At 42.4% G+C, this 12,946-nt stretch overlaps 1 protein-coding gene across 19 annotated transcripts in view; it reads left to right on the forward strand.

Moving 5' to 3' along the window:
* Positions 1-12,946, forward strand: part of PUM2 (pumilio RNA binding family member 2) — a 113,504-nt gene that overhangs the window by 62,835 nt on the left and 37,723 nt on the right. For all 19 annotated transcript variants that reach the window (XR_010599390.1, XM_065587621.1, XM_065587625.1 and 16 more), the window contains one exon: positions 1,874-2,012. Coding sequence is in view for 18 of the 19 variants with exons in the window: in XM_065587621.1 (XP_065443693.1) it covers positions 1,874-2,012 (139 nt within the window). In the remaining variant the exon portion in view is untranslated. The remainder of the gene's footprint in view (positions 1-1,873; positions 2,013-12,946) is intronic.

Consider the following 12,946-nt stretch of genomic DNA (forward strand, 5'->3'; position numbering starts at 1 on the left):
AACAGGAAGATATTGTGCTATGACATTGTGTCCTGCCACGGGTTATTTTTTCTTTGACAAATCAAGAAGAAACTATAGTAACTAAAATATATCACTGAAATTAATCTCACCATTTTATTTATTGAAATGGTATTTTTACTACTTTAATTCCATTAATCTTTAACCCTAGATTGGTTCATTTTTATAAGATTCATTTTTATAATATTTTTTAAAATCCCATTCATGGTGTAAGGGCATTTGTGATGAAATGCTTGAAGCCATTACAAAAATGTTTCCTAAAGACAAAAATAAATCTTATGTAGGATATATATCTGATAATAAAAAGTATCCTTTCCTCAAAACAACAAAACATTCAATGCCATCATTAACCAATATATAATTTACTAGGAATTTCTTTTATTGAAATTCCATTCTCTCAAATTCCAAAATCGCATCCTCACCTTAGAAGCCTATGTAACTGGATCTTTTAAAGCAGTTGCCAGTCGTTACTTGTCACTGATGAGCTGTCTTGATAGCTGAATAGCATCTCTTCCTTGCAGAATTTTTTCTACCTGTTGAATGAATATCTAATTCTGTGTTTCCCAAATAGTGGGTCCCAGGAAGGGTCTAGGTGGGTCACCAGTGATTTTCAGACACCTTAAGCCCCCTCACGCTGCCTTCCCCGACCTGGCATGTCTGCCATAAGTGCTCTACCTCTACACACTTTCTTCCACTAATCTGGGGCAGCAGCGTGGAGGAAGTGGCCAGAGCCAGCAAGTGGACAGTCAGCAGCTTGAGGGAGAGGGACTGGCTGGTGCTGCAGGGACGGGCAGGGCTTCAAGAGTGAGAACAAAAGGACTGGGGGGGGGCATTAGTCGAGCAGGGAGCTTGGGGACTGGGCTGGTGGGGGAGGGGAGGGCAGTGGAGAGGAGGGGGATTAGGGGGTTGAAGGGCTGGAAGGGTAGGAGAGCCTCCCCAGTTAAAATGGTGCTCCACAGCCCTGTATGACAGCTTCTAGTGTGCGGGGGGGGGGGTGTATGAGTGAGAGAGAGAGAATAAATTTATATATATAAACAAATAAATGGCGGGTCCCCAAAAAAGTCAAAAGGAACAACTGATTTAACCTATAAACAGTTTTCATGCCAGATATTCGTGCAGGAACGCATAGGTGTAAGACTAGCTAAACTGCATTTTTCTTTCCAAATTTGAGTGTGGAAAAAGGACTGTTTGTCAAATAGGTGACAAAGATATAAAGCGTATTTGTCAGAACTGGGTAGAGGAGTTAAAAACCTGAAACAAAATCTAGTTCACTTATCAACCTCCAGAATATGTGTTGAGTGTTGGTGGGGCGGATAGGTTAGGTAAGTATTTACAAACTACAACTGGTAAATTTTCAAAGCATAAGATAAGTTCCTTCAAGTTATGCAATGTTCAGGAATAAAAATTTTCAATTGGCGGAATGTGAGGGTAAAGAATTTTATTTATTTTTAATATATTATGTGCTTGTCAGGTAAGGATCGGTTTTCAGTTAATAAATTGTCTGGATTCGCAGATGTGTTTATAGATTAACTTTTAGGAGGACTTTTTACAATTTTACTTTCCTCTAGAATCATTACCATTTCTAAAAATATACTCGATGTCTGTTGTGCTGGCTAGCAAAGACCCAAGGCAATCCTTGAACCTAGGTCTCTTGTGCCTATCAGCAAAATAGTCTATACCTGTTACACTTTTACATGTTTATGTGCTTGAAATCATTAAGATGGGGTATTCAGAATATTAAATTCAGAGCTAAAAAGCATTAAATACATAAACCAGCTGTCCTAGACCTTTTATAGCGTATAACTGATTTTGTACTCAGCTTTTAAGAAAATAGTATCATATTGGTCTTTTGTAGGTTCTGCGTGCTGGAGCAAGTCAGCGCCCTCTTACTCCCAATCAGGGTCAGCAAGGGCAACAGGCAGAGTCACTTGCAGCAGCTGCGGCCGCAAATCCAGCTTTGGCTTTTGGTCAGGGTCTTGCTACAGGCATGCCAGGTATATAATTGATGGATTAAGGAAATTAAAAATCAGTTTGAGCTAAAATATTGGTTTTATCAGAAATAAAGTTAACTATATATTAAAATCCTGTTATTTGTAATAGGCTATTTGGCGTTCATCTCTGTACAACTTTATGCTTGTTTAGTTTGGGTAAAATCTTGACACAGTTTTTCAAATACTAGAGGTTTTCTTTCAACTTGTTTTTAGCTGTTATATAATTTTAAATATATTTGTCTTTCCAGTTAATGTATTTAGTTTTTAGTACATCTAAAAACTCTTATAAATGAATAATGCCCGTAGATATGCAGTTCCAAAGGAATTCTGTTATTAACCACTTTAAAACTCAGAATTGTCACTTCAGCTAATGCCAAAATAATTATTTATTGTAGAATAAATTTTATACTTGTACCACATGACTCTTAACAACACTGAAATGGAGAATGTAAAATGATAGAAGAAAAAAGGAAACTGCTTAATTACCTCTGAAAAGGATGATGGGTTTGAAATACACCTCTACCTCGATATAACGCTGTCCTCGGGAGCCAAGAAATCTTACCGCGTTATAGGTGAAACCACGTTATATCTAACTTTCTTTGAGCCACCGTAGTGCACAGCCCTGCCCCCCCGGAGCACTGCTTTACAGCGTTATATTTGAATTTGTGTTATATCGGGTCGCGTTATATCAAGGTAGCAGTGTAGATCTACTGCATTTTTTGATACCTATGAGGCTTGCAAGAGAATTAAAACAAAGCTGCACATTCTAAACTTCTTTCAGTCTCCAGAGCTTTAGACTCTCCGCAGGGAAGTAATGTATGCGTCATAGCTTTTATTTAGAGAAAACGGTCGTCCTAGTGTATTCTCATTATTTTTACGTGATAAAATGCACAGTGCATTGCAGTAAAAGACCAAAACTGCCGTTGAACAGTTTTGGAACTTTGGTACAACTGCATGAGCCAGAACAACTTAACCATTCTCCTTGCCCTCATGTCAATACAAACATATTTGAGGTTTTTCCTTTTTTTCTTCTTAGTTTAATTTTAGAAAGTGCTATCATCTACCCTCAGTTGATGGAAGTAGCAAGTTTACTGCTACTGCATGGCTTCTCTCTCATTTATCATTATTGGGGTGATGCCCCTCACCTGTGGAATTTGGAGGCAGTCCAGTATTGCTGGAGGCTGCAAAACTAAGCCCCCTTTCAGCTCAGACCACCAAATATTTTTAACTCCAGTTGCCGAACAGGTTGGCCTTTCAGTTTCTCCTGGCCAGATTGTTTCATAACTTCAATTTGTTTGTTTTCGTGTAGTGGTGACTTCATTTCAGCTTCTAGCTGCTCTCTCCATCTCCTGAAGTGAGGAATCACTGGAGCACTGAGTCTCTAACCTTTGTGTTCTCTGATAGAGCACCTCTCAGTCAGGCGCCTTCTGCCCCTCTAACAGCAAGCGATGATGCCCTGCAAGCATTGAGCCAAGTTAGAAGTGTTATAAGCAGCTTTTCAGGAGCCTCAAAGGGCAGCTTGTGCCCTGCTGCCACAAGCCACTGATCCTTGTGCTCTGCCAGGACGTGGGCGTTGAGAGGGACAGGCATGTAGAGTCTCAACCCCTGCCAGAAGCTATTTCTCCACTATGGGAGGTTCAACCAGGAGCATGTGAATTCCTGCAGAGATAACTCCTCACAGCCTGCTCAGTTGTGAGCCCTTGCAAACTCCAGAGACTTTGGGTTCCAAAAAAATCATCCCTTCTTAATATAACAAGTCACATTGTTAGTTTGGATAAAAATCAGGGTTTAAACCCATTCTCCTTTGCCTTTCCATGCTGAGGAAGTCTTTGCTGGAGCTCTTGTCACAGAGTTGCATTTACAGTGCTGTGGAGAAGGCTAACTAGCGCCATCCTCACCTACGCTGCAGCATGCAGACCGTCACTCCTGTAAAGCCATGCCTCAACCACCAGTTTAATGGGAATTGCACCTTTCTGGTTTTCAGACAATAGACCCTCACTCTGCCAGGGCATGGGGCTCAGGCAGGAAGGAGTGTCTCTTCCCCGCTCTATGGGCTGGCTCCATTTGGGGGTGGGGGAGATAGCTCAGTGGTTTGAGCATTGGCCTGCTAAACCCAGGGTTGTGAGTTCAATCCTTGAGGGGGCCACTTAGAGATCTGGGGCAAAATCAGTACTTGGTCCTGCTAGTGAAGGCAGGGGGCTGGACTCGATGACCTTTCAAGGTCCCTTCCAGTTCTAGGAGATGGGATATCTCCATTAATTTAAATTTAATTTAAAAAAATAATAATAATTTTAAAGCATAAGCTGCACATCAAGCGGTCTGTGACCAGAACAGAGGTACATAAAGGTTACATTCCCCATGCAGCTGCACCATCATGAACCTGGATTCTTCCCCCACTGTCAGACGTCGCTTAGGGCACAAACAAGGCTTCACCGTTCCTGTCTGTGCTGGGCCACTGTCTAGATGTCCTCTATGTTGATAAGTCCCATAAGTTTCCCTCTCTGGGGCCTGGTCTACACTGGGAAGCAATGTTTCCTCTAAGGTGTACGGCAGCCCAAGAGTCAATCAAGTGCTGCGCACTTGGCACACTTGATTAGCAGAGCCGCGCACATCCGGCGACATGTTCAGGTGTCCCTCCCCCGGCTGCTCTGCAGACGCATTGCTCCTGCCCTCTGCCTTGGAGCCCCTGGCCAGTTGCTCCTGGGACCCACCTTCTTGTTGTGCAGAGCCGAGGGGGAAGGGGGGCGTGCTGAAGTCAGGGTGTGTCCCCCCCATCCATGTACCCCATTTCCACAGAGCAGAGGATGGGGGACAGGGCTGAGGAGCAGGACAGGAGCTGCTGGCAGCTGTTGCGGTCTGAATGAGCCTTCTGGTGACCGCCTCTCTGCTTCAAGAAGAAACGGTAGCACGAGGACAATTGTGAGGAGGACGTGGACACAGACATTCCTGAAAGCACAGGATGTGGCAATTGGGACATCACGGCCGGCAGTGGGGCTGGTTGATACAGTGGAACGCCGATTCTGGGCCTGGCAAACAAGCACAGACTGGTGGGACTGAATAGTGTTGCAGGTATGGGGTGATTCCCAGTGACTGGGAAACTTTCGCATGCGTAAGGCCACTTTCCTGGAACTCTGTAAGTTGCTTTTCCCCACCCTGAAGTGCAGGAATACCAAGATGAGAGCTGCCCTGACAGTTGAGAAGCGAGTGGCGATAGCCCTGTGGAAGCTTGCAACGCCTGACTGCTACCAGTCAGTTGGGAATCATTTTGGAGTGGGCAAATCTACTGTGGAGACTGCTGTGATTCAAGTAGCCAATGCAATCACTGACGTTCTGCTATCAAGGGTAGTGACTCTGGGAAATGTGCAGATCATAGTGGATGGCTTTGCTGCAGTGGGTTTCCCTAACTGTGGTGAGGCGATTGACGGAACACATATCACTATCTTGGCACCGGACCACCTTGCCAACCAGTACGTAAACCACAAGGGGTACTTCTCAATGGTGCTGCAAGCATTGGTGGATCACAAGGGATGTTTCACCAACATCAACGTGGGATGTCCAGGAAAGGTGCATGATGCTCGCATCTTTAGGAACTCCTGGCTGTTTGAACAGCTACAAGAAGGGACTTGCTTCCCAGACCAGAAAATTACTGTGGGGGATGTTGAAATGCCAATAGTTATCCTTGGAGACCCAGCCTACCTTTTGCTCCCATGGCTCATGAAGCCGTACACAGGCAGCCTGGACAGTAGTAAGGAGCAGCTCAACTATAGGCTGAGCAAGTGCAGAATGGTAGTAGAATTTGCCTTTGGACATTTAAAAGCTTGCTGACGCTGTTTGCTGACTGGTTGCGCTCAGGTCTAACCTGATCTTCCCATTGTTATTGCTGCTTGCTCTGTGCTCCATAATAGCTGTGAGATTAACGGGGAGACTGCACTACCCCAAATTTGACCCAGAAAGCTATTTTAGCTCTACTCCCCTCAGCGGGGAGGAGTACCAAAGTCGATTTTAAGAGCCCTTTAGATCGACGGAACTGGATTGGTTGTGTTGACACATTCATTATAAAATGGACTTAGCGTGGCTTAATTTGACCTAACCCCGTAGTGTAGACCAGGGCTCATTTACTAAATTAAGTTCTGAATGGTATTAGATAATTACTAAAATATTAACATGGGTATTAGGCAGCTGGGGGAGTAAGCAGGCATCCTTTCAGGCTCCCAGTGACATCTGTCAGGCCACTCCCACAATCAAGGTATTTGTCCTTGATTGGGTAGTCCCCAGGCCAGCATGAAAGTATGCTACTTCTCACCTGTAAACAGCCTAGGTAAATACCCTATGCATACACATGTGCATGCTTCCTTTCCGCCTGCCTCTCCACTCTTTCCCCTGCCCTCTCCCCCACTTCTCCTCCTTCTCCCCCCCCACCTCCGCGCGCGCGCAGCCAGACTCTTCCAAGATAGGATGCCAGTGGTTTGGCAAAGAACTCATTCCTGAGGACACCTCTAAAGATGTAAGATCAAATAAAGACTTATTAAATCAAACTAAACTAAAATACTACATAAAAACTTAGAAAAATGTCTAAGTTTTAGGAGACACTTATTAGTTGGAATAGCAGTAGCCCCACCATAGTTACACCTTCTGATGGGGACTTCTTTCAGAAAGGTTCCACAGACCATAAGAATGAGGACACATCACATCAATTTCAAAGCCACAGCCATTCAGACCAAAAGCATTTCCTGTGCTTAGTAAAGAAACCTACTTGGTGACAAGCAAGTGGCTCCTAACTTAGTGTAGTGACTATATGGTCAGTGCTGCTTTCAAAAGACGAGCCTGGAAGCAGTGCTACGCTCATGAATAGCAAGCAATTATCCATGAATAGCTGTCATCTTAAAACAGATATTTTTGTGTATCCGAACCTACAGGTGAGGAGCTCTTTGGGAAAACGTCAGAGAAATTAGTAGCCGAGTTTGCAGTGAGACCTCAATCCTCACGATCAAAGCCAGCATAGCAATCTATTGATCACTGTCAATGCCAAGGCTTTACAAGAAGAGGCTATTTCCTTAGTAGAGGGAAGAATCTGGAGCAGCAGCTTCCAAGGAAATTTAGATACATTTATTTTCAAATCAACAATCCTCAGCATGACAAAGACAAAATGAGCATTTGTGTATGTCCAGTTCATGTATTAATCTTTTATTTATTTCCTACACCCAGTCTAGCTGTAAATCACAACAAAGCTCAGATTGTAATTGATGACTGCACATCCATTCATGAACAACATGCCCTGTCAAGAGAAATAGACATATTCATAATTTGCCAGCTGCTGGAAAGATTCATATCTGTAAGTTCAAAATCAAGATCTTTTTAAACCCAGTGCAGAGAATTGTGCACCTACGGGGTCAAAATAGGCATGGCTCTGGCCCTAATTTTACCTCTATGGTAAAGTTTTTCAAAGATCCAAAACTTCATTGTACCAATCGTTTTTTGATAGTGGTCATCCATAGCCAAGTATCGCCAATGGCTAGGGTTGCTGGTTCCATGCATCAGTTTTATCCCCAAAGTCGGATTTCTCAAAATGCGCCTCCAGAAATTCCTTCTGATAACAAGGAACCCCATGCACCTGATATGATGCAGAATTAGGTGTCATTTCCCCATCACATCTAGATGTCCCTTCGTGGGCAGGCAAATACAATATATTGACAGACAACCAACTTTCATTATCAATGGCATGTGGGACTAGTGTCCATCAAATCCACTATGTTGTCTGACAGTGGCCAGTACCAACTGCTTCAAAAAAGGTGCAGAAAATCACCTGGTGGGCAGTTATGGTAATCAAAGGGAAATTTTTTTTTGTCTCCGCTTAGAGGCTGGCTTATGATTGAAGAAAGAATGTTTATATCCCTTCCAAAACTAGGGATTAACTAAAGGTCAGAACTTCTTAATGGCAATGGAAATAATGTCCTGAACAGAGAAGAATCTGCTACCTTTCAAAAATATTCACATAAAAGATACAGAAAGAAAAGGAAGAGTTGAAGTCCTCCTCCAATTCTCTACTGACTCGGAAGGCACTTTGGACTTGATAGACAGCCAAGGAACCTTCCACTTGCAGTGGAGACCAGACCTTTTCAAAGCCAGGATTCTCCATTAGCTGTATTGACATTTTGATCTCCAGGCAGAACTCAAGCAGGAAACTTTACTTGTTGATCTGGTCAAATCATGTTTCTGGTGCGAGGGGAAACAGTTTCTGCCCAAAAGAGCTTTATCTTTTTGTTAGCACTGTACCCAGCACAATGTGGCCCTGGCCACTAAATGCTACAAATGACCGTAATCACAAAGTTCTGGTGATCTCAGCTATACTAGATTCCAAGGCCAGAAGGGACCACTGTGATCACCTTGCCTGGCCATACAACTTCTCTTCTTTTTTTTAGAATAACATCCAAGCTTGATTTAAAAATGGTCAGTGACCCTTGGTAAACTGTTCCAGTGATTCATCACTCTCACCGTTAAAAAAATTCTGCCTTATTTCCAGTATGAATTTGTCTAAGTTCCAGTCTTGGATCATATTATCCCTTTGTCTGCTAGATTGGAGAGCCCGTTAGTAAATATTTGTTCCCCATGTAGGTACTTCTAGACTGTAATCACGTCACTCCTTAATCTTCTCTTTGTTAAACTAAATAGATTGAGCTCCTTGAGCCTGTCATTTATAAGGCAGGTTTTCTAATCCTTTTAATCATTCTCATGGCTCTTCTCTGATTTGTCAACATCTTTCTTGTGGACACCAGAACTAGACAGTATTTCAGCCATGGTTGCACCATGCCACATACAAAGGTAGAATAACCTCTCTACTCCTACTTGAGATTCCCCTGTTTAAAAACACAATCCAATAGCTGAAAGTTGAAGTTCAGACTGGAAATAAGGCTTTCCTAGTACTCTAAAGATACCTCTCAAGCATGACAAGTACACTTGCCAACTGTACCCTGTTCATCTCATTCCATCCAAAATGCCAGTGCCTTAGAGCCTCAAAGTTATTTCCAGGGAAGATGTTAAAATACTGCACCGTTTGGCATGCTAGGCATCTGGGAAACTATTTGTAGAATAAGAATTGAGGTTCCTTTTACAAGGTTCCTAGTGGTGCAGTGTGCCTGTGTATTTGGGGAAGAATTTGAGCCTCATCCAAGGAAGATTTTCAAAGTAAGTTTCCATTCCTCTGCAGGCGGATTCTTTGGTAGGCAAATACTACAGGGTTCGCTCCCACATAATTCCTTAAATTACAAAACTCTTGTGGGTAACTTACTTTTCTGCCTATTCTACTTTATAATAATAAAACCTCTCTCGTGCTTGCATGCACACATGTTTTTGTGATTCACAGCTCACTACTTCCCATTTATGATGAATTGAGGAGAGAAGTCATGCAACAGAATGAGAAATTTCATACCTGATAATTTTATTTCTGTTAGCATCTTCTCTCCTCATTCATCTCACCTTGGTAATCTGGAATTTTTTTTCTAAAGGGGGACTTAAACATTTGAATTATCCTTACGGCAATTATATAGCAAGTTGTTGTCTTAATGGTGGTAATCAGTTGCTGGCGTGTTTCTACAGCTTTGGAAGAATTCGGGTGGCTTGAGCTGAAGGGTGGGGCTTAGTCCTGGAGCCTCCAGCAATAACATTGGATTGTCTCCAAATTCTACTAATGTATCACTCCGTTCGTGATAAAAGAGGAGATAAGCTACTAAAAGAAAATGATCAGGTAAGCAAATTCTCAGTCTACAGATAGAATTTAGCCTAAGATGTTAAACCCCGTGGGCCAGGTCTGCAAAGTTAGTCATGCAAAATGACATCCACACATCCATCATGTGGTCACCTGATTTGTGTTAACATACACAGGGTATTTGCACATAAATGAGGTGCACACATTAGCATGTGCTTAATTTGTCAAAACTGGCCCTATAAGTTTTTAATACAACGTAGCAGCAGCTAACTACATTCTGGCCTCTTTAACTGGATCTGCTCTAACTTTACTGAGCAAAACTCACTTAGTTCAAGCTAAAATGGATCTTCAAAGGAGAGAAAAGAAAGGGATATTTTACAAGGGGTTTTTTAGTCCCTGATAGAGTTCTGCAAGGTTGGAAACTCAGTTTGAGACACCATATTTGAACACACACATGCATAAAAAACTTAATGCAGTCTTTTTTTTAAGAGAGGTGTTTTATTCAATTTTGTATTCAGTACAGCTTTCATGTTAAACTCATTTGTTTAGTTTAATTATGAAGTGTGATGTGGTTTCTACTAGCACCGTTATTTTTTCAACTGTTTCCATATGGAACACTTATAAAAGATTTATCTTTGACATCTAAATCTCACAACATGGAAGCACAATGTACAAAACCTATCATCCTGAATACAAAATGAAGCAATTCAAATACCAAGTTACTTTTTAGTTTAGTAATTTTTTTCTATTTTTATTTGTATTAGACTTTAAAAAAAATACATCTTGTGAAAATATTAGTTCTGTTTGAAACCACCAAACCCAAGGGAGTTTGGGGTTCAATCTGTACAATTACCTTAGCTCAGTCCGCTTATTTTAGTGTGTAGATAGTATAACTCGGTATCAGGAAATCTAAAAAGGATAAAAATGGGACAGTCTCAGATGTGGTGCGTTCACAGGGTAAAATCTGGCAGTGGGCTCAACTTCATTACATCATGATTAATGCAGTGTCATCTGTCAGTAAAACTAGCATCACCATGGTCTGATCATGGATGGCGTGTCCAGTCTTGACTGAATCATCAAGATCTGCCTCGTTGACTCATCTGTCCTTGTTTTAGTGCAGGTCTGCTGCTGGTGACTTGGTGCAGCATGAGCCTTGGAAGTGTTGAGATGACCGGGGTGGAGGAAGACTGTTTTTGCATCTAATAATAGATGCTTTACCCTATCCCAGAAACTCAGACCATCAGTCAAATTCAAATAGTACACAAGGTCCTGGATAAAGTGCATGTGTGAATTCTAGTAAGCATATAGGCTATACATGGCACTACAAACATCCTCAGCAAAGGGAGGTTGTACTTTTTATGTTATGGTAGTGCTCTGAAGTCACACTCTGCTAGATGAGGTATATACATGTAGAAGAATGAGAGTCGCTATTCTGAAGAGCTTGCATTTCAATTGAGACAAGATGCAACTAGTTGGTATAACGAAACAATTGGAAGGCATAGGGAAGGGAGTAAGACTAAAGAACATGCCATTACTTTGACTCCTTATGTGCATAACTTGATCAGTCATTTTAAACATTTGTCTAAGTTTTATATGATATAGATAATAGCTATCATCAGTTTCCAATGGCCATCTGTTTTTCCATTGACAGTTTCCATAGGTATAATGGTAGAGATGGATCTTGAGGGATTTGAAAGAGGACATTGTGGTGGGATGGGTGGCCCATGCTTAAAAGACAGCATGGAAGAAAACACAAAGATGGTTGTGGCAGAAGGTTTGCAGCATTGGCAAAGTGACAGGCAAGTAGATGACGAGGAAATGACTGAGTAGTGAAGGACAAGAAGGTTGAATTTGATGTGAGGAAAGAGGAGCTATTGTAGGGGTTAAAAGGGTGTTAGATTACATGGTCAGAACAACAAATGAGTTGGAAGTTGGGATAGGTGAATCAATGGCTATTGGCCAAGATGGTCAGGAATACAACCCCATGCTCTGGGTGTGCCTAAGCCTCTGTTTGCCAGAAGCTGGGACTGGACAATAGGATGATAACTGCCCTATTCTTTTCTTACCCTCTGAAGTGTCTGTCCGAGGAATTGGTCTGACGCAGTATGGCCATTCTTACGACAGGAACAAAAAGAAGAGAAGGTTGCAGTAATCAAGAACAGGGATGAAGAGGGCCTGGTTGAGCATTTTAGTTTAGAATGCAGAAACAAAAGGGTGGATCTTGGACATGTTGAGAAGGAAGCAGCAGCAAGATTTAGACGTATCCTGGATGCGTAGCTCAAGGTTGAAAGTGTGGAATCTAAAATGACCTTCAGATTATGAGAGAATGCAGGGTGATGGTGTGAACAGTGATTGAGAGAGGAGTGGTGGAGGATTTAGGAGGGAAGACGGGTCAGATTTAGTGATGTTAAATATAAATTGACAGACATCCAAGAGGAGATGCTAGGCTGTGGTATGGGATTGGATGGAAGGAGACAGGACAGTAGATTTTTCCTGTTGTATGTGTAACGATTGCAATTGAAGCTATGTAATCAACTAGAGAAATGATGTAGAGGGAGTAGGCCTAGACAAAGCACTGTAGCTTCCCTGATTAGAAGAGGAAGGAAAGGATGAGTAACGCCATAAAAAATGCTGACAGAATTACTAGATAGGAGGAGAAATGGAAGATGGAGTTAAAAAAACCAAGAGAACAGATTTCAAGAAAGGGGGAGGGTATGATCAGTGCTTTCTAAAGTATAATGGGAAGTGATGAAGACTAAGGATGAAGTAGAAGCCATGAGGTTCAGGTGAAAAGAAGTCTTGGTTTGTGAAAGCAGTTTCAGTGGAGTGGAGAGTGGGTATGCCAGACTGCAGGGGAATCAGAGAGTGCAGAGGAACTTGAGGCAGCAGTTGTAGATGGCACTTTTGTGTTCAGAGGATTAAAGATGGTGTTAGAGCAGCAGCTTTTATTTTACAGATGAGGAGACCACAGTATGCTTGCAGTGTGAAGGCAGTGAGCTGGGAGTGAGGGGTCTAGTTGAGGAGAAAGATGAATAGGCGCAACGAAGATCATGATGTGAGAGAGCATGTGGTCACTGGAACAGGTGGAGAGGTTAGAGGAGGAGAGCAGGCAAGGAACCACAGATCTGTAACAGGAGTAGGGAGAGAAGTGATAGGTGGGAGGCCATGTTGAATCTTACCGATTTCTTTCTGGCCTAAGTCTGCAAGGTCCTGTATGAAGAGGGAAGGGGGCATG

This window comes from Chrysemys picta, chromosome 3 (assembly GCF_011386835.1).
Source record: "Chrysemys picta bellii isolate R12L10 chromosome 3, ASM1138683v2, whole genome shotgun sequence".
NCBI lineage: Eukaryota > Metazoa > Chordata > Testudines > Emydidae > Chrysemys > Chrysemys picta.